Source organism: Dreissena polymorpha, chromosome 1 (genome assembly GCF_020536995.1).
Source record: "Dreissena polymorpha isolate Duluth1 chromosome 1, UMN_Dpol_1.0, whole genome shotgun sequence".
In the NCBI taxonomy this organism is placed as follows: domain Eukaryota; kingdom Metazoa; phylum Mollusca; class Bivalvia; order Myida; family Dreissenidae; genus Dreissena; species Dreissena polymorpha.
In genome coordinates this window covers 34,723,308-34,746,719 of record NC_068355.1, presented here as the reverse complement: position 1 = coordinate 34,746,719, position 23,412 = coordinate 34,723,308, and the positions used below count along the sequence as shown (strand labels likewise).

At 35.4% G+C, this 23,412-nt stretch overlaps 1 protein-coding gene across 3 annotated transcripts in view; it reads left to right on the top strand.

Annotated features, from left to right (window-relative positions):
- Window positions 1-10,875: 10,875 nt before the first annotated feature.
- The window catches only part of LOC127876560 (uncharacterized), a 41,927-nt gene continuing 29,390 nt past the window's right edge, over window positions 10,876-23,412 (top strand). For 2 of the 3 annotated variants that reach the window (XM_052421888.1, XM_052421896.1), the window contains exon 1: window positions 10,878-11,320. In XM_052421888.1, coding sequence (XP_052277848.1) covers window positions 10,983-11,320 — 338 coding nt within the window. In that variant the 5' untranslated portion in view covers window positions 10,878-10,982. Of the gene's footprint in view, window positions 11,321-23,412 lie in introns of all 3 variants that reach the window. The other variant, XM_052421898.1, reaches the window with a different exon arrangement.

Sequence of the window (23,412 nt, the reverse complement as noted above, 5' to 3'; positions counted from 1 at the left end):
AACTAATAATTTAAAAAAAAAAAAATTCATGATCGCATCGACTCGGCATCATGTCGCGGACCGCGGCATGCCCTCGGCGGACAGATGCGCAAGTAGTTTCGCGGCGAAAATGCGAACTGACAGCTGCATACTGACGCGGCTTCAACGACTGACGCAGCATCGACTCGTTTCGCCTTGCCGCCGCGATCGATCGCGAAAATAAGTTTGTCCGCCTTTGCTTTGGCTGTACTGTACGTTTCCTGTCCGTAAAGAATGTATTTCACACATGAACAAGGTCAAGTAATTATGTACAAAATAGTTTGTTGAAATGTGGGTTACTGATCAATTATCTGCAACACATCCTGCTACCAGTTGTTTATAAAAAAAATATTATAGTCGATATTTTTACATGACTCATCCAGTCCTCTAAGAAAAAAGGATCCGTTAAAAACAAATAGTGTCTTTGTTGCCGTATGAACGAATCTGCCACTAAACCGAGATTTACATCGTAATCAAATAATTTCTGTCGTCAGTTGTCAAAGTACGGTTGATATTCAAATGCATTATTTTTCCTCTTTCCGTGATATTGTTTTAGTTATGTTGATGCTGCATTAACAAATATAAGTGTATAATATGTTGAACACACAACAATAAACATCGGTTGCGATAGGCACCTATAAACTGTACGATGCCCATGATATCACTGTATAACATGAAACTAATAACTATGAAAGTTGCGTAAATCTAGGTTTTCTATGCTACACAAATGAACATGTAGATGTATATCTATTCACTTGATCCGCCGCATACGTATGCGCGGATTTACTCCGTTGAAGTACGCGAGGTTGATACAGACTCGGCGTCGTTGCGCGGAACGATGCGAGTGCCGCGGCGATTTCGCCGCGTGAACACACGATCGGCCGCCGCGTACTAATAATCTTCTCGTGGCGAAGCCGCGGATAATGTTTGTTTCCCCCTTGGCTGTACTGTATTAGATAATTTAATTCAGCATGTTCTAATTACTTTTCTTACATGCAACATTTTATTTATAATGCTATACATACTTATATTCAAACTTAATTTAATTTTATTTAAAAAGGTAGTTTTTTGTACAATTCTTGAAATAAAAATTAGATTTTTACAATAATTTTAGTAGACCATTATTATTTATGAACCAATCAAGAAGCTGCACATCAAATACTCTGTATATAAAATACTAACTAATACAAACTGTATATAAAATACATATTACTATATGCAATGCTCGTATGTATGTAATGTTTTAAAGAGAAAACAAAATTTCAAAAACATTAAAAAATAACTTCATGTTCATCTTGTTGCAAAATAAACTCCATTATTGTGATTCAAATGTAGAATGCTAATAATAGTAAGTGAAAATTCCTGAGCTCCAACTGGGGATTGAACCACGGTCTTCTAAGTGGTAACCAGAAACTCTAGCTGCGTCGCTTATAAGCAGCTAGCTAAATAGCAAAGCTGTTGGAAATTGCTTAATTTAAGTACAATATATAATATATATTTTACAACACTTTATTTCACTCCTTTACTAATTTCATCATTGTTGACGGTTAAAGTGTATCTCGAAAGTGAATGAAAATATGACCCAAAAAAATTACCGGTACTTGCACATTGGTATATACTCGTTCCAAATCACAGGGTGGCGTGTGGAATTAATGATATTTAATTAGTGGAAAACATCATTTTTGAAAAAAAAAATCAAATTATATTGAAATGTCAACTTCTCTGAAAGAATATGTCACTATCAAATATATACATCGTTTATAATTTCGTTATTTACATTCAATCTGTGTTCCAAACAAGATGCTTATTGTGTGAATTGAAATCATAATTGTATGTCCCAATTTGTGTTATAATTCATCATGATGTAAGACAAACAATATTTTAAAGTTCTGGATGGGGTTGTAGAAATTAACGCTGATTTGTTCATGCTGTAGTAAAACTCTTTGTTGAGGTAAATTCTCCTTTTGAAGATTCTTTAGGTCTACAAAGTTTGGCAGATACCGTCTGGGAAGTGGTCTGAGAAAACCTGTCTCTATAAAAACATTGGATATATAATTCTTCTGGCTATTGTGCTCTTTCCCAGTCTGTTTTTGTTATAATTACTATATTAGTCCTTTGGTATTTTTTTCTTTTTTTCCGAAAATGTACTGACTCTGCTTATAAAATTGTGGCATTCAAAGATGCAGCAGTAGTATTTTCCTAGTGTTTATATTGAAACCAGAAGTAGGTATACTGTCCCGCACGAACAACAACTCTGTCAAGACGGAATTATGAAAATGCGGAATTACTCAATTGCAACAAATTAAGCAACTTTGTTCATTGAAATTAAGAAACCTTATATTATGATCCTGCTTATAATTTCATGTTGGGTTGGTGGCTGAATTCATGGTAAATTTAAAGAGTATTACTCTTAATACACAAATGATTTTCTTTCTATAAATTTAGATCGATGTATGCTTTTAAAGTGGCACTGTGGATTGCACTTGGTGTTGGTCTGGCCAAAGCTCAAGTCAATTTTACTGATGTAGAAATATTTGTTCCTCTAAATAACTTAAATCATGTGCAATCTGTACAATCCATTTAAGATCAACATTTTGGTAATGGCGTCATAGTGATAATAATTGCTTTTGAACTAATTGCACGTTTACAGATAGTTAAATAATTTCAATATTACTAATAGATTTTTACTTGCATATAACTGAAGTGGGGGCCAGAGTTATTGGTGTGAAATAGTGATTTTATTGAATATGCAAGTTCAAATGAAGTGTCATAATTTCAATATTGAGGAACACTTAAGTTATTTAAAAAGTGTTTGGCAAAGAGTTGGTCAAACGTGGTCCATCTTTGATAATAATGAGGTTCTCAAGTACATGTTTAGCTCACCTGAGCATGCACAAGCTCACCTTGTGATCGCCTTGTCTGTTGTGTGTTTGGCGTCGTGCGGCGTAAATATTTGCCTTGTTTACACTCTAGAGGTTACATTTATTGTCCGATCTCCATGAAATTGGTAAGAAGATTTGTCCTAATGATAACTTGGGCGAATTCGATAATGTGTCTGGTTGGTTGAAAAACATGGCAGCCATTGGGCTGGGCATTTTACCTTAAATGGCTATATTAAAACCTTGGTAACACTCTGGAGGTCACATTATTGTCCTATCTTTATGAACCTTGGTCAGAAGAATAGTCCCAATGATATCTTGGACGAATTCGAAAATGGTTCTGGTTGGTTGAAAAACATGGCCACCAGGGTTGGGGCATTTTTCATATTACATGTATGGCTGTAGTAAAAACTTGTTAACACTCCAAACGTCACATTTATTGTCCAATCTTCATGAAACTTATCAGAATATTTGATATCCTGGATGAGTAAGTAATATGGTTTTGGTTGGCTTTTTTCCTAATGTGGCTATATATTTCTTTCGTAAAACCTTGTTAACACTGTAAAGGTCACATTTATTGTCTGATCTTCATGAAACTTTGTCAGAATTTTTTTCGCAATGATATCTTGGTCAAGTTGCAAAATGGTTCCGGTTTGTTAAAAACATGGCTGCCAGTGGGCAGGAAATTTTTCCTTATAAATACGGTTTTTACACTCTTAAAAGTCACATTTATTGTCCAATCTTCATAAAACTTGGTCAGATTTGTTTTAATGATATCTTGGATGAGTTTGAAAATAGTTCTGGTCTGTTGAAAAACATGGCCACAAGGGGGGCTTGCAATTTATCCTTATATGGCTATATTAAAATCTTGTTAGCACTATTAAAGTTACATTAATAGTTCACTCTTCATGAAACTTGGGCTGGACAGAACATGTCAGTTCCTTTGTATCTGAGGTGAGCGAATTTGGGATTTTCAGACCATCTTGTTTGTTATAATCTGTGGATTTTCAATATGTTTGAGTATTTTAAATAAGAAGTATGTAACCGATAATGATTAATTATGTCCCCCACTATAGTAGTGGGGGACATATTGTTTTTGCCCTGTCTGTTGGTCTGTCTGTTGGTCTGTCTGTTTGCGCCAACTTTAACATTTTGCAATAACTTTTGCTATATTGAAGATAGCAACTTCATATTTGGCATGCATGTGTATCTCATGGAGCTGCACATTTTGAGTGGTGAAAGGTCAAGGTCAAGGTCATCCTTCAAGGTCAGAGGTCAAATATACGTGGCCAAAATCACTCATTTCATGAATACTTTTTTAATATTGAAGATAGCAACTTGATATTTGGCATGCATGTGTATCTCATGGAGCTGCACATTTTGAGTGGTGAAAGGTCAAGGTCAAGGTCATCCTTCAAGGTCAGAGGTCAAATATATGTGGCCCAAATCGCTCATTTTATGAATAATTTTGCAATATTGAAGATAGCAACTTGATATTTGGCATGCATGTGTATCTCATGGAGCTGCACATTTTGAGTGGTGAAAGGTCAAGGTCAAGGTCATCCTTCACAAGGTCAAGGTCATCCTACAAGGTCAAACATCATATAGGTGGACATTGTGTTTCACAAACACATCTTGTTTTTATAATAATTTTGATAACATGAACTATTAATCCATTATTGGTCTTAAATTGTTATCGTAATTAGTGTAACTAACTAACTATTGTTTTACTAAGTTGCTTTACAAATTAATTGAATTTATGTCACTTTCAAATGACTTTGCAACTTTAAATTGAAATTTATTATATCATACAAAAATCAGCCATTAGTGTTTAAGTGAATGTATAATTCTTTAATAGGTCTTTCATACAAAGCTATGGGTGCTTCTTTGATCCTGTCATTGAGAATTAAAGAAATGTACTTGGTGAGAGCCGTTACGCCTTGAATATATTAAACATGATATCTCTCCCCAGTGAATTCCGTTCAGATAAATGGCCATGCAAGCTCAATATAAGATATATTATACCTATTAAAAGGTTACTAAAATGAAAATAACTTTCAAATTAAAAATAATTGACCAGTCGCCAAATACGCGATTGCACCGCCCACTGAGTTGTGTTTTCATAAAACGCTTTATCCATTACTCCGACAGTCTTTGTTTGTCGTACACTGTGGCCGCAATAAACGAAATCTGATTGAGTATTGCTTGAGTTTGATTGACAGCTGGTGAATGGTCAATTGTGTGTATATGCCCCCAATAGAGTGGCATATGGCAGTCTCACTGTTCACCGTCATTCTGTCTGTCTGGAATCGGTTTTAAACAATTTCAGACACTGACCTACGTTTTGGTGTAAGAGTGTACCTACATTACCATGGAGTTTTGTAGCCGTTTTTGCAAAAGAAATCTGGTTAAATAGAGTTTTGTTTTTATCAAGAAAAGTGGCAAATTTGGGAATTGTTTGTATCAACAAAAAGGACCATTTCGGGATTTTTTCATCATCAAATATTGACACAACATTTATTTTCCTGGCCATTTTGGGAAAACATTTGATAGATTTTATTTATATATCATGTAGGATGTTTAAAAAATTAAATTGAGATATAGAGTCTAATAATCATAAGACACTTATTTCTAAGTGTCTAAGGGGGGGAGTGGGGAATTGGGATTTTTTTTATAATTTCGGGTTTGGATTGGGTCCGTTTGCTTTGGGATCGGGTCTGTTTTACGGCCTATTTTACATAGCAGGAAAACCCCTAATTGACTTACAGATCAACTTTGAGTTTCGTTCTTGAACATTTTGATTTTTGACGAAGTAACATGACTTGGACTTGAAACTTTTCTCTATAATAGATCTAGCTGCTGTGCAGTTTCAAAGTGCAGTAGAAGGCATTTAGTTTCACAAACGTAGTTCGTGTTTTTAAAATTTACTGATTTATAATTTGAATGTGCAAAAAAATTCAGCAAATCCATATTGTAATATATTTGAATACTGTTAACCGGTATTGCGATAGGTATTTGATACACTGAGAGCAATTTGAAACAAGCAAATTTGTTGATTTGATATCCTCCACCATAACTAAAAAGTGTTTGACCGGCTGACAGATGGGCTGACTGCAGACGGACGGACTGATGGATGGACAAACAATGCCAAAATTATATCCTGCCTTTGGCGGGGAATAACAAGTGATCAAAATCATTGAATTGATATCCACGGCTATAACTAAAAGGTTTGTGACACACGGATGGAGGGACTGACAGACTGACAACGTCAAAACTATATCCCTCTGCCGTTGATGGGGGATAAAATTTGTATGAAAAACTAGAACACTGATGGTAAATATCTTAAACATAATATATCATAATATTAGTTGTTGTCTTACGGTAACGTTTTTTTAAATGTATAATTTGCTATACAAACTGAATTATTAAATGTATGAAAGTCAATTTGCTTATTTAAAAGTAATTTATACTATTTTTAGTTTGATATGTACTGTAAACTTCACATTTGCATATTGATGGTCCCCATTTCAAATGCCGAACTTACAAAAACACAACTTTCCAGAAGGGCTAATTTTTCATTTTCATAACTATATGCAAAAAGCAGCAGTTAAAAATTATTCGGCTTTGCATTTTACAATAATATTCAGCTTCACATTTTTGAGTATCAGCTTCGAATGTTTGCATAATTTTATTCTCACAATCACAGTTCAGCATTTTATCATATGGCCAGTTTGGCGTGTTTTGATTGGTTAGATAGTTCACCGTTTTCTGGGCATGTGCGCACTGATTTCCTGCCCTGTTACACAGTGCAAAAATCACGATATGTCAAAAAAAATGTAGGTTCAGCATTTTGAATGGGGACCATGGATATACCACCTGAATAACTGTTTATAAAATGGAATACTCTTATCAGATAATAATATCCGTTCACAAGCTATAGCTTCAATGGATTTTGATGTCTATTTAAAATCAAGTTCAAATAATAATGATTTATTAGTATTACTGCTATATAGGATTTCATAACGAGGCTGAATGTGTAACCGTCTTTTCCTTTTGCTTATGCAAATTTTGGAGAATACTATAGTTACCCATTATCTTAACATCGATAATTGCTCAAAACAAAGATATACAATAGCCGTATAATATACTAATTACATAAGTGTACCTAAGTACAGGGATCATATTTTTTTTCGGTTTTGTCGGTCCTAAACCGATTGGGGTCATGAAAGACCGATTGAAAATCCCAAAGAGTCGGTCCGATTCTGTTTGCTAAAATTCCCATGTCATGAAATCGATTACGCAGTGCACATGCTAGCATACCCTAATTACATTCTTATCTCGAAGGTGTGATAAACCATTCACTGCAGTCTCTAAACCAGTCAGGACCAGTATATTGCTCGTCAGCCGACTAGTATCAGCGTATGACCCCAAACAACGAACGTTTGTGTATTAGTCAAGCGTGAATAACCCAGTGTGAATATCAATCAATAATTTCACTGGCTTATACCTAGCACATTAATCGGTCCATAATGTGTGCTCGTCCACGATAAAATCGTTGACAGTTACTTCGGAGATTAAAACCTCGATGTTATCCTCGTGGAAATTGTGCATTTCGTGCATGATACAGTCAGTAAACTTTCATATAAACAAAGAAGAAAATTGGATATTCTGCAATAATTGTGGGCGGACCTTATACACTGAAAGCACGCGCTGTAACTAAACAAAACATGCCGATACATTTTCCACTAGCGTAATAATCCGGCAATAAATGAATGAAAGTTGCGGTTTTCATTGAAAGAACAGCCGAAAGTTATTTTTATGGGTGGAACTTCACATAAAATAGTACACAAGAAAAATAATAAACATTGTATACATCTTTAGTAAAAATCTTGTTAGAATCGGAATAATTCGTATACTTTATTGTTTGTTGTTGAATAACCCACGACAGGAAGTTAAGATGCATGGTTTCTAATCACTCGTGCTTTGCACTCGTGATTTAATTCCTACGCATCTTAACTATCAGCCGTGGTTTATTCGACAACAAACTATAATGTACACAATTTGTTTTTCAACTATTTGGTTTTATTATTGCCAGTAGCCAACCTACGCACAGACATTTGTTTGGTTCAGTGCATGTTTGTAAGCTAGTATCGAGTCGACAACGATTTAAAACATCGGTATAGACTTACACAGATTAATAATATTGACAACGATGAAAAGTCAGATAAAACAGTTACCGAAACAACAATGAAAAAGCTAACGATAAAACCAATTGAGAAAACTCATATGTTCCGTTTAAAAAAAATGCTTAAGGCAATTTAACTTGTACATTATTATACCCTCTTCATGAGTGGCAAAATCAATGGTATATATTTTAATGCAATTTGTCATAATTTCGGATAAAAAATTTCAGACACTTTTTCCCCATTTTAATCCAGACCGATTGATGTTGCTGGAAAATATGATCCCTGCCTAAGTACAATTATCAAAAGTATCAAATCAATTTGACAAGAATAAGGTGTTAAGAGTGGGATTTAAATCACTTTGGTCAAAACAATAGACACTATGTAGACGGGGACGTTTTTTACTAGCTCACCGCATTCCGGAGGATTTCGGATATAGTTGCTGTATCACGGTTGATATCGGAAGTCTTATTTTGATGTTAAGAATGATCACCCATCAATAGTAATTTGTGCTGGAATTTTTGGGTTTTAATACTGGTTCCCTTTTTTGTAACGTGAAATATTATATAATGACTGTGTATGCAGAAAAGAAGACCAATTCTGAATCAGAGACGCAATAGCAATCGACTTAAGAAGTACTATAGATCCACAAAGATGTTAACAGCTAGTTAAATTCAGTAGCAGCATAGCCAAATGCACATAGTAAAACTAAGAACAAAGAGCATCTTTAGAAATAGCATTAATACAAATTTCGAAAGTTTAACTTCAGTTGTCAATAACACACACAAAGTAAAGATAGATAAATTATGAAGTGATTATAAACTTATCAATTTGTGGCATAGAATATGGAATGTTTGCACATCAATTGTAACTAGAAATGGCGCGGCACAGGCCGACGCGTATCTCCACGCCGCATGTTTGACCCAGGGGCGCCCCAGGGCTACTGGTAATGGGGCCATGCATAGTTGAGATTGGCCGTATTGTTATAAGAGAAGTTCAGTATCAATTAGAAGTGAATCAGTGTAGAAATGAAGAAGTTTTAGTAAAAGGCAATTTTGGTGGGTGTGACCTATGTGGGAGGGGCGCCCCCGGGTTGGTAATGGGCCATGCATAGTTGAGATTGACCCTATTGTCATAAGAGAACTTCAGAATCAATTTGAAGTGAATCGGTGTAGAATGAAGAAGTTATAGAAAAAGGCAATTTTGGGTGGGTGTAGTCTATGTGGGCGGTGCGCCCCATGGTTGGTAATGGGGCCATGTATAGTTGAGATTGACCGTATTGTCATAAGAGAGGTTCAGTATCAATTTGAAGTGAATCGGTGTAGAAATGAAGAAATTTTAGTAAAAAGCAATTATGGGTGGTTGTGGTCTAAGTGGGCGGGGTGCCCCAGGGTGGATAATGAGGCCATGCATAGTTGAGATTGACCATGTTGTCATAAGAGAGGTTCAGTATCAATTAGAAGTGAATCAGTGTAGAAATGAAGAAGTTTTAGTAAAAGGCAATTTGGGGTGGGTGTGGCCTATGTGGGAGGGGCGCCCCATGGTTGGTAATGGGGCCATGTATAGTTGAGATTGACCGTATTGTCATAAGAGAGGTTCAGTATCAATTTGAAGTGAATCTGTGTAGAAATGAAGAAATTTTAATAAAAGGCAATTTTGGTTGGGTTTGGTCTAAGTGGGCGGGGTGCCCCAGGTGGATAATGGGGCCATGCATAGTTGCGATTGACCGTATTGTCATAAGAGAGGTTCAGTAACAATTTGAAGAAAATCCGTGAAGAAAAGAAGAAGTTATAGTAAAAGGCAATTTTGGGTGGGTGTGGTCTATGTTGGCCGAGCACCGCAGGGTTGGTAATGGGGCCATGCATAGTTGAGATTGACCGTATTGTCATAAGAGAGGTTCAGTATCAATTTGAAATGAATCGGTGTAGAAATGAAGAAGTTAAAGTAAAAGGCAATTTTGGGTGGGTCCGGTCTATGTGGGTGGGGCGCTCCAGGGTTGGTTATGGGGGCCATGCATAGTTGAGATTGACCCTATTGTCATTAGAGAGGTTCAGTATCAATTTGAAGTAAATCGGTGAAGAAATGAAGAAGTTAATGTAAAATAACCTAAAAAAATGAATGAAAATCTCTGACCCACCCCACCCCAACCCCCATAACTTTTGACCCAGGGGTCAGATCAAAATTCCAAATAGTGCAGGGTCGCACACATGCTCATAGCTACCATGTGTGTAAGTTTCAAGGTTCTAGTGCTTATAGTGTAGGAAGAGATAGTGGCCAGGACGGACTGACCGACAGACAGACGGCGGAGATTTTCAAAAAGCGTGTGGATAACTAGGAAAAATGCAACTGCCATGTATCAGAAAGCATATGCCAGTAGTTAAAATAAGAATATCAACTAACAGCATGCATGTACTGGCCGATATTCCCTTCCATATATGTACATCATTATATTAACTGTCAGTTTTAAATACTGTTTGAGGAAAATGATCAGATATATGATACTAAAATTGGTTTATGTAAGAAGCTACTTTATTGTCATTATAATTCTATGTTCATAACATGGCATTTATTAGAGCAATTAAAAATGTGGTGTGTTAAACACTTTGGGATAAAGTTTTTATCTACACAGCTTCTTTGTGCAGTTTAAAGTAATCAAGGCACTCATTACCCAATAGTCAGGTGACAGTATACATAGTTACACTGTTTACTCCTATCATACAAGCGCCATTTGACAGTAAACTTGGTTGCTGTTCAGTTCAGTTCAAAATTTCAGATGACTTGCCTGTGTTAAATAATAATTGTGTGTGTTTTCTGGGATATTTATTGTAAACAAATACTTGGACATACAAATTTCAATTGATTTTAGATTGTATAATCTTGTTTGTTGATTTGAATTATCAAAATGGCGACATCTGCATTTTCTAGAAATTTTGATTTGGTTAAATATTATTGTTGTACAATCTGCGAGAAAAAACGGTCTGTAGAAATAGATGCAGAATTTTACTGTAAAAAATGTTGCAAGTATTACTGCAAACCATGTATTCACTCTCATAGACAGCATGGTTGGTGGTTTAATAAAAAATCTCCTTATGGAAAGGATAAAATTATGAAGTGGCCACGTTCTAAGAAAATGGAGAATTATCTCATAACATGCAACATACACAAGAATGAAACAATAACAGCATTGTGCAATGGCCATAGTGAGCTGTGCTGCTCCAGATGTGTTGAGCTTAATCACAGGTACCTGATAATGAATAATTATGTTGTTTATCAGTAGTATAAATACTGGAATTGTATGATGAAATTACTATCGTCCATAGTTAGTCATTGAGATTATTGTTAGCAGTTGCTTTATTTTTATTTCCTAATCATTACATGCATGCTATTTGTTGGTCAGTTTTTAATTTACTTACTGTTTGAAAAAGATGTTTATTATATAATGCCATTTTTAAATTCAATTTAATAATAACTATACAGATGTAATTCAAAGCTTCAATAACTTAATTCAAGAAAACCTAAATCATTGTCCCATTCTAATGTTATCCTTAACTATAAATGAACAAAATCAGTCAACTAATATGGACTTTGATTTATGACATTTTTGCAGATAGAACAAATTTACATACAGTTTCTTAATGACCAGTCTGCAAACTTGGCTTTCAGGCTACTTCTTATATTAAACAATAAACCTTTTTATCAATGTATATATTTTATGTTTTCCAACCGGGTGGGAGCTTAAAGCGGGTATATACGATTTTTTATATGTGTTTAATTGTAATATATTGATAAAATATGTTACAATAACACAAAATAGGCAAGAAAAATTATACATTAAAGCCGAATTTCATAAAATGCAGCAAAGACAAATTAGCGCCCCGAGCCGATAGTGACGTACATATTTTCCTACAATAACCGAAGCATTCGTCTTTGTATTTGGATCGGAGATAGTGTTCGTGTGTCGTATGAATGGATATCTTTGCAGGAATTCAAATAAACCGTTAAACTAAGTTTAGATGCACATCGTACATGTATGGTATACATGCTGGCGAATTCGGCTGTACAGCCGTTTTCAATTTCAGAATTAAATATCTGGCTTATTTCGCATTTTTCGACACATGTTCTTCTTAACTTTTATTTTAATTTATATTGAAATACATAAATAATAAGTTTTTTACACAGTTTATATAAATTCATAAATATTTGACAAAATCGTATATACCCGCTTTAATGTATCACTTTATTGATAATCAATATAAAGTTTGATTTCCAGTTTCGATGGAATTGAGTTAACTTGTGTGTAAATCAAGATTCTCTGCTAATTATATCTGTCATACTCCATGCTTGTCTGCCCATCCTTTTGTCTGTTTGACTAGTAACTAGTTTCTAGGTTAGACCTCAGAAAATAATGATCAGAATTGACAAAACAGTTGAAACCTTTTTTAAGGGTTTACATGTTAACCTATTATCAAACAGTTACAATATACCATAAAGGGACATGCATACAGATAAAATTGTTCGTGTTTGCACACAATTTCATGAACAACTGAACCTATGTATATTAAATGGTCTAATGATTCTTCTAGACGTTATTAATACTTTGTAAAAAGTGGATATCTGAAACATGTAAGCCAATATCATGTACTTTTTTTAGTCAGGTATACAAGAGTTGTGAGCATTTTGAGAGGTTGTTCTGGTCTGTTGATCTGTCAGTGAGTATATACATGTTGACCAAATCGTCTAAGAAACCACAGGGTCCTAGATTGTTAGTTATTTTGCATGTAATACTTAAAGTGGTTCTCTGCTCAGTTTGTTTCAAATCATGTTGATGGGGTCAAAACTTGGCTCCCCAAGTGATCAGATGTATAAACACATCTATTGTTTATCTCAATGAACCTTAAACAATCTTCTCTTAAACTGATATTTTGTGTGTAACAAAGTATGGTAGTCCTCTTCAAAGTTTGCTCAAATCATGTGTCTGGGGTCAAAACTTACCAAGCCTATGGGTCAAATCATTTATTTAGACTGATGTAGTAAATAACATTAAAAATTGTATTCTCTGAAACCACAAGGGTCTGGGGTTTAATGTTTGGTGTTTAACATTGTATGTGGTCCTCTACATAGTTTGATCAAATCATGATGCTGGGGTCAAAATTTTCCCTACTCTAGGTGTTATTTGTTTTTGTCCCCTACCTGTTTCACCGGAGGAGACTTATGGTGTGCCCTCTGTGTGTCCATGAGTCTGTCACACTTGTCTGTCTGTCTGTCTGCCTGCCTGCCTGCTGGCCGGCCGGCCGGTCGGTCGGTCGGTCGGTCGGTCAGTCAGTCAGTCAGTCAGTCAGTCAGTCAGTCAGTCAGTCAGACGCAATAGGGGGAATTGTGTTTCTGACAAACACATCTCTTGTTTCATGAAACTTTTAACATGGCAAAATGCAATATGGAGATAATGCACGTCATTTCATTTTGTTTCTACGTCTTATGTACGTCAAGAATTTTGGTTGCTATTGCAACAAATACACTATAAATATTGCTGAAAATGGTGGATCCTGCGATCACTTTTAAAGTTCTTCATATTTTTTCATGAAAATTGAAACATGGATAGATGGCAATATGAAAATTATGCACGTCAATTTATTTTCTTCCTACGTCAAAAATTCTGTGTGCTATGGCAACAAATATATAAAAAATTCTGACAATGGTGGAAAAATTCTCACAATGCTGGGGCCGGTAGGGGACACATATTACTTGGCAGTAGTCTTGTTGAGTTTAATGTTTATAGTAAAAACATGTATTTGCTCTAATGCTGTTTCTGACCACGTAAAGTGTTTGTCATGCAGAGTAAAATACCTAGATAAAAACTATTAAAGTTACTACACAGACATTACAAAATCTACAAATAACAGGTTAGTTTCTATATGTCTTTGGTGAGTGGCATTATACTAAGGGCCTTTAGCATCTTTTGTGGGGTGGAGAAGCATTGATTATATCTTATTGCATATGAGATTATGGATAGTGTGATCAAGATTGCAAATACTTAAAGTAGAAAATAATACAAACACATAGAATTATGCTTTAAGTACATGTACATGTATACCCATGTAATATAATTTGTCTTTAAACTGTACAAATGTTAAACAATTATGATAAACAAATATGAAGATGTGCAAGTAAGGCTTAATATGTTCCTTAAGATTGAACCCTATTTCAACAATACTTTTGGTATTTACGCTTCTCACAATTAAACAAAAATATTTTTTGCTAAAATGGCCATTGATCTGGTTATGAAGAAAAACTCTTAACCAAAATATTGAGATGCTTAAGTTGAAATTCTTGGCAATATGTTCATATGATTCATCCCTTTAACATTAGCTATACTGTTTGAGTTACGCATGACACAATTTAAACATATATGTGTTTAAAAAAAGTGGCAATAAATTTTGTGTGTCGTAAGGAAATGAACCGAAATATGGAGCAGCTTAACACGACAGTACAAATATATGTAAAAGTTTAGCCCTCTTGCACAAATACTGTTATAGTTACAAATGACACATATTTTAAAATGTCATTTTTGTATTTAAAAAAGACACAAGGAAAGACATAAGGAAGAAAATGTAAACAAAATCATAACTTAAATCAAGAGGTACACAAGTCCACTAATGCTGGTTATTATCCCCACGAATATTAGAAGCATGGGGATTATGTGGTTATCTCCCCCGTCTGTCTGTCTGTCCTGGCCACTATCTCCTCCTACACTATATGCACTAGAACCTTGAAACTGAAACATATGGTAGCTACGAGCAAATTTATGACAGTGCACTATTTGGAATTTATATTTGATTCCTGGGTCAAAAGTAATGGGAGTTGAGGTGGGGCTGAGTCAGAAATTTTCACTCATTTGCTCATCTATTTTTTTTTTTTAAATTATGAGCTATTGTCATCACCTTGGCGTCGGCGTTGGCGTCCGGTTAAGTTTTGCGTTTAGGTCCACTTTTCTCAGAAAGTAGCAATGCTATTGCATTCAAACTTGGTACACTTACTTACTATCATGAGAGGACTGGGCAGGCAAAGTTAGATAACTCTGGCGTGCAATTTGACAGAATTATGTGCCCTTTTTATACTTAGAAAATTGAAAATTTTGGTTAAGTTTTGCGTTTAGGTCCACTTTTCTCAGAAAGTATCAATGCTATTGCATTCAAACTTGGTACACTTACTTACTATCATGAGGGGACTGGGCAGGCAAAGTTAGATAACTCTGGCTGCATTTTTACATGTTAATTATGTGCCCTTTTTATACTTAGAAAATAGAAAATTTTGGTTAAGTTTTGTGTTTAGGTCCATTTTATTCCGTAAGTATCAAAGCTATTGCTTTCATACTTGCAACACTTACTAACTATCATAAGGGGACTGTGCAGGCAAAGTAATGTAACTCTGAGTGGCATTTTGACAGAATTATGGGCCCTTTTTATACTTAGAAAATTGAAAATTTGGTTAAGTTTTGTGTTTAGGTCCACTTTATTCCTACAGTATCAAAGCTATTGCTTGCATACTTGCAACACTTATTAACTATCATAAGGGGACTGTGCAGGCAAAGTTATGTAACTCTGACTGGCATTTGGACGGAATTATGGGCCCTTTATACTTAGAAAATTGAAAATTTGGTTAAGTTTTGTGTTTTGGTCCACTTTACCCCTAAAGTATCATAGATATTGCTTTCATACTTGGAACACTTGCAAACTATCATAAGGGTACAGTAAAAGGACAAGTTGCATAACTCTGGTTGTCATTTTTACGGAATTATGGCCCTTTTTTGACTTAGTAACTTTGAATATATGGTTAAATTTTGTGTTTCGATCCACTTTACTTCTTAACTATCAAGGCCATAGCTTTCAAACTTCAAATACTTTCATGCTATCATGAGGTTACTGTACCTGGCAAGTTGAATTTTACCTTGACCTTTGAATGACCTTGACTCTCAAGGTCAAATTATAAAATTTTGCTAAAATTGCCATAACTTCTTTATTTATGATTAGATTTGATTGATACTTTGACAAAACTACTCTTACCTGACATACCACAATAGACTCCACCCAAACCATCCCCCGTGCCCTCCCCCCCCCCCTCCCCGAATCCCCCGTTTTTTTTTGTTTTTTTTTTTAAGATCATCTCACAAATGACCACCACACCCTCACACTATACCCCCCCCACCCCCGCCCAATTTTTTTTTGAAACGGTTGAAAAACACAAATATTTATTTTTATTATTTTATGTTTGAAATACCGTCCAACCATCGCACCCAAGAATCCCAACCCCCCCCCCTCCCCCCCACCCGAATCCCCCCCCCCCCCTAATTTTTTTTTTTTTTTTTAAGATCATCTCACAAATGACCACCACACCCTCACACTATACCCCCCCACCCCCCCACCCCCCCCCCCAAATTTCATTTTTTTGAAACGGTTAAAAAAAACAAATATTTATTTTTATTATTTTATTTTTGAAATACCGTCCAACCATAGCACCCAAGAATCCCCCCCACCCCCTCCCCGCCCCCCGATTTTTTTTTTCCTTTTTTTTTGCAATTTTTTTTCCGCATTTTTGGAAAATAATGTAATAAATGTCCACACCCCCACACTATACACCCCTCTTCACTCCACCCCTCCCTCCTTTGTGATTGAAAATGAGAGTCCCTTCACCTTTAAAAAGAAAATAGATGAGCGGTCTGCACCCGCAAGGTGGTGCTCTTGTTTTACTAACAACATGCGGCATAACTTTTGACCCAGGGATCAGATGAAAATTTCAAATAGTGCACTATCATACATGTACTCATACCTACAATGTGATTAAGTTCCAAGCTTCTAGTGCTAATAGTGTAGGAGGAGATAGTGGCCACTAGGGGTTGGGGTGGGGCCGAGTCAGAGATTTTCACTAATTTTAGCTCGACTATTATATATAAAATATATATAGTGGAGCTTTCCTACTCACCCCGGCGTCGGCGTTTCTGTTCCCGTTAGCGTAAGCATGCAAATGTTAAAGTTTGCGTACCACCTCAAATATTTCATTGTCCCTTCACATATTGCTTTCATATTTTGCATACTTCTTAACCAACATGACCCCAATTTATAAACAAGAGCAGACATCTGTTTCAAGCATTTTGTAAGAATTATGGCCCTTTTTTCACTAACAATATGCATATTATTGATAAATCTATGTTAAAGTTTGCGTAAGGTACCTTAAATATTTTCATTGTCCCTTGACATATTGCTTTCATATTTTGCAAACTTCTTTACCAACATGACCCCAACCTATAAACAAAAGCAGACAACCGTATCAAGCATTTGTAAGTATTATGGCTTTTTTTTGTCTTAATAACTGAATATTTTGTTAAAATTTTGGTTTAAATCCACTTGACTTATAAAGTATCAAAGCTATTGCTTTCAAACTTCAATATTTTTTTTACAATCATGAGGATACTGTACCTGCCAAGTTAAATTTGACCTTGACCTTTAAATGACCATGACTCTCAAGGTCAAGAGTAAATTTTAGTTAAATTGTCATAACTTCTTTATTTATGATAAGATTATATTAATACTTTGACAAAACATCACTTTACTGAATACAACAATGGATTCCACCCAAACAATACCCCACGCCCCAACCCAGAATTCCTTCCCCCCCCCCCCCCCCCCCCCAAAAAAAAAATTTCCTTTTTTTTATTTTTGAAAGATCATCTAATAAATGACCATACCCCACATTATACCTCTCAAATGCAAATATTTATTTACTTTCTTTTTGAAGGACCGTCCTAACTTCCCACTTAAGATATTGCTGTCAAATTTGAAATAAATTCTTATTACTTTGTTTTATGTCTTTACAAATGTTCAATATATTGCAGAATATATACCTGAACTATTACCTTGACCTTATTGAATAATTTGAACAATTACCTCATGATGGCTTACTTTATACTCTCAAGCACTCGAATAGTCGAGCGCGCTTTCCTCTGACAGCACTTGTTTAGGTTTTTTTACATTAACTTCTTCATTTCTCGACCGATTTACTTCAAATTTGATACTGAACATCTCTTATGACGATACGGTCAATCTCAACTATGCATGACCCCCTTATCAACCCTGGGGCACCCCGCCAACATAGACCAGGCCCACCCAAAATTTAGTTAAAACATAACTTCTTAATTTTTTCACCAATTGACTTCAAATTGGTACTGAACATCACTTATGACACCACGGTCTATCTCGACCATCCATGTCCACATTACCAACCCCAGGGCCCTGCCCACTTAGGCAACTTCTTCATTTCTACACCGATTCACTTCTAATTGATACTGAACTTCTCTTATGACAATACGTTCCACGTGAGGATACGCGCCGGCCTCTGCCGCGCCATTTCTAGTTGTATTTGTAAAGTATCTGGAATACTTGTTGAGTAAAGTGTGACATAAAAGTTGCACTGTTGGAAGGACAGACAGACATGGGCAAGTATTAGCTCTCACCCCCATATTAAGCCTCAGAAAATCAAGCTTTCATTTAATTTCCATTTCCATAGTTCTTGTTATTTTAATGTGTAGATTTGTTTGAAGCATTACATAATATCACTGACTATGCCTTGGTATGTACATGTATTGATTGTTTATTTCAGCCAGTGCAGTAAAGTGACTCCAATTAATGAGCTGACCAACACACAGCCCACAGACCTACAGGGACTGTCAGTGAAGCTGGAAACTGTCCTGGGGGAAATAAAAAGCCTTCAGATCAGTCAGGAGGCCAGCGTTGAGTCATTGCAGAAAACATACAAAGAACAAGGGGCAGTTATGATAGAGCAAATGCGTGGCAATTTAAATACTTATATAGATGAATGTGATAATAATTATGTGGGAACATCAGGCGGAAATGAGCACTATTTAAAAGAAGAGATGTGTAGAAATGTTGTTTCTATTGTGAATGAATTTGATAATATTACTGTGAAGGAACTCAACGAGATGAAAGACGAAGTTTTAAGAAAAAAAGTCTCAATTGCACGTTCTTTTAATAAATTCACCGATCTTCAGAATGACTTAAAAACATATTATTATTACAGTCAGAAAATTGAGCATAAGGGCCTCTGCTTTATAGCCAGCATGAAATGTGAACGAAAATTACAGCAGGCTTTGACTTTGCTGGATAAGTCAGGCAATATGTTTACTTTGCAGGGGAAGTCTTTGCACAAAGTAAGAATACCAAGTGATACAGATTCATGCCATATTACAGCAATCTGTGTACTCCCTGAAGGACAGGTCTTGATTGCTGACTTCAATAATAAAAAAGTCAAGCTACTGGACAAGCAGTACCGGATGGTGAGTCATTGTGGTGTGAATGGTTATCCTCATGACATATGTCAGATAAAACCCAGTGCCATTGCAGTGACTGTGGAGGATTTTAGTAACCCACATGAGGTCCAGTTTATCACAGTCACCCAGAGCCAGCTGGTGCCAGCCAGGAAGTTTCAGTTAAAACATAAGTGTATATGTATTGCCCACCACCAGGGAGCCTTGTACATCTCATCTGGTACGGCACTGTACAAGTACTCAATGAGAGGGAAACTCCTCAATAAAGTATACGAGAATATATCACATGAAGATACAGGTAAAAATTATTGTGAATTAATCATGATCAGATGGCATTGGGAATATGTATTATAAAGTAATTATAAATCTACTTAGTTGTTGAATGTAAAATAAGTCAATTTATCATCTATATTGGCTGTCACTTTATAACATGTCTCTAAAAACTGAGTTCGTAGGAAAGAGACTCTCTCTGACCTGCACTTTATAGTTTGTGGTTGTCATATTACTACACATTTATAGTAGGTTTTATAATTTAAATTATAATTTCCATAGCACTGTATACACTAAATTATCTTGAAATTGTTGTTGTTTAATCAGTAAAAAATTTCAGCTTTATGTACACATTGCAATAACTTGCTGTTTATAACTGGTGAAGAAGAACTAGATAGAAAAGTTTCGCGTATGGTTGATATGACAAATAATGATATTGATATCAAAACTTATAAAAGAACATCTGCAGCCACATTATAGTAGATGAAAATATATGTGTTTTTTCTGCTTGTGTCAATTTGAATTACATGGCAATGTATTTTTATCATTAATACATGTATAGGAATCTTTTATGACCGCATATTGTTACATCAGTTGACATATTAATGTGTACATATTCTTTGTAGTGTGTAATTGTTTACAGCTGTATTATTGTTATACACTTTTAGTGATTTGAATATTAGCGCGATAAACCATTAATTTGGGTAAAATAGCGTTATAAATCATGATATTGGAAAAAATGAAGAATTATAAATAGGATTATAAGTAACAGAATTAAAATTGTTTTTAAGAGCATGTTTGACAGCATTTTTATGCCCCCCTTCGAAGAAGAGGGGTTTTATTGTTTTGCACCAGGGTTTTTTTTTACTAAGAAAGTGATGCCGATATTCGGCGTCTTCCCCTACCAGAATTTTTCCCCTAAAACTACCATTTCCCCTCCAAAAATATAATAAATTTCACCAAAATATAATATTTTACCCTCAAAGAAATGTTGTTTTTCTCTTTTGGGAAGTCAACACTTATCCAATTTGTACCATGTACAACGATCTCGCTCTCTCTCTCTCCCTACAAACACTCAAATCTGGGAATCCCAGTGATTCTATATATAGCTCTTAAATTACGTCATGGAAACCGGGCAACTAATCGTATTAATCATGTGACTATTTTACTGGATTCCAGTCTTGTGCGAGAAGGGTGTTTCGTCAATTAATTACCGGAAACCAGTGGAATTTTCATCCGTGTTATGTGAAAGCCAAGATATAAACGTTAAAACAGAAAAAAGTCTCACAATTGGCGTTCATACACGAACAAAATAAAACGTTCGGACTCGGAAAATATTAATTGCGTTGACGGATTTTTTAAGAATGAATCATCAAAAACCGTTGAAACCCAGCAGGATTCGGAGGTACATGTAATCAACATCGATTAATACTGTCGGATTATTGTGAAAGTGAAAGTAGCAATCGGCAGCTGCCGCACCTTTCCCTTCCAATACTGTAGCCAATCTAGATTGTCAACCCATTCATCATGAAATTGAAATCACATTATTAACAACGTTCCCCGGCCCCAGTTGAAAACATTTCCCATTATTAGATCTACCCCTGCAACTTTATTTAGGACTTTGACTTTAATATCATACTTGTTCATGTGTTTAAGAACAAAAGGTCAGAGACATGCCTCTTTTTCTAAAAAAATAAAACCTGAAGTCTGTAGGCGAGTTATAGACATTGAAATGAACAGTTTTTATTTTTTCCCCAAATATGTCTCTTTCGCGCTCGATTTTCCCCTTTTACCCAGCGTCCAGCGTCTTCCCCTTTTTCTAAAAAAACCCCTGTGCACATGTTGGTCAGTCCGTCGGTCGGTCGGTCCGTCCGTTTGTCCACCAGATGGTTTCCGGATGATAACTCAAGAACGCTTAGGCCCAGCATCATGAAACTTCATAGTTACATTGATCATGACTGGCTGATGACCCCTATTGATTTTCAGGTCACTAGGTCAAAGATCAAGGTCACAGTGACTTGAAATAGAAAATGGTTTCCGGATAACTCAAAAATGCTTAAGCCTAGGATCATGAAACTTGATAGGTAGATTGATCATGACTCGCAGATAACCCCTATTGATTTTCAGGTCACTAGGTCAAAGGTCAAGGTCAGAGTGACCCGAAATAGTAAAATGGTTTCTGGATAATAACTCAAGAACGCTTGGGCCTAGGATCATGAAACTTGATAGATAGCAGTGCTCCAGCTAGGATTTGAAAAGGGCAGGGGGGCTTTTTTGTCAAAAGGGCACTTTTGATGCGCAGTATTTTGTGAAAAGGGCACTTTCGACGCGCAGTATTTTGTGTAAAGGGCACATTCGAGCGCGCGGGCAGTGATTTTTTTGCCAGAAATTACAGCCGATATTCGGCTGCTTCCCAATTGCAAAAAATGACATTTTTTCCCAAAAATTTGATTAAAATTTCCCCAAAAAAGACAACATTTTCCCAATAAAGCCAATAAGATAACAATGTAATTTAGCAATAATTTCGAACGAGTGCCGATCGAGTTGCTGAGTCGTCGCCGAACAACAACTGACTTACGTATTTTTCGCGAATTTAGCCGAATACGATTTTCAATGCTATCCACATCTCTCTCTATATTGCGGAGGATACCAACGATAGTCGATGTATCCCGATTGTAAACGCCTGTTTTTACACACGCCCAAGATGGCGGCAAGCAGACGAGAAATTCGCGATGCGCGGCGCAAATGATAAATAACATTCAAATTAACAACGGATATCATATGGTTATTACGGAATAATTTAATGCGTGTGTCAATTAACGCAAAATATAACGTCTGAGATAAAAACAACAAATATTTATTACAAATCTTCACAGTGAATGTGCATCACAGAAATCAGTGTTGGGAAATTGGAGTAAGTCTACCGTTACACACAAAGTTAATGCATTTAAGATGAGTATCGTTCGAAAATGGAAAGACAAACATGACATGATTTATATGTTAGTGGATCTGTGTAAAATCAGATTCATATGCATATTCTGCTTTATTATGTTTGTAACGCTTTACAGTTTACTAAAATAGCATTGAAGTGCAAGATGTTGAAAGGTAAAGAAATGAAATAAATTATTTTAACTCCATATAATACATCATTAACATAGCAAGACCACTAAAGCGTTTTTTTTATAAATATGTGTTAATGTTTTCACCATATGATATTTAATTTAAAAGAATACTGAATTAAATTCTTACTGTTAAAGAGGTTATGATTAAATGGTATATTTAAGAATCTATATAGATTATTTCAAGTTCAATATGAATGTGGAAGGATATTAACTTAACATTGTCGTCATTGTAAGAACACATTAAATTAGTACTTTATAATATAAAAATGCTGTCAAACATACTTTAATAATTTTAATTCTGTTCTTATAATCATATTTATAATGTTTCCCAATTTCATGGTTTATCGCGCTATTTTTCCCAATTTCATGGTTTATCGCCCTAATTTTCCCAATCCAAAAGGCACAGGCTGTAAGAAAAAAAAGCAAAAAAAAATCACTGGCGGGTGTTTCTGGAATGCTTTCTATTGCATGTTAATTTATATGTTATAAATAATTGTATTATTCCCATTATTATTAAACCATTCAAATATAATGTCTACAATGAGGATTAAACTAATTACAATGTCATAAGAGATTTTTGAATTATCATAAAAGGAAAAAAAAAA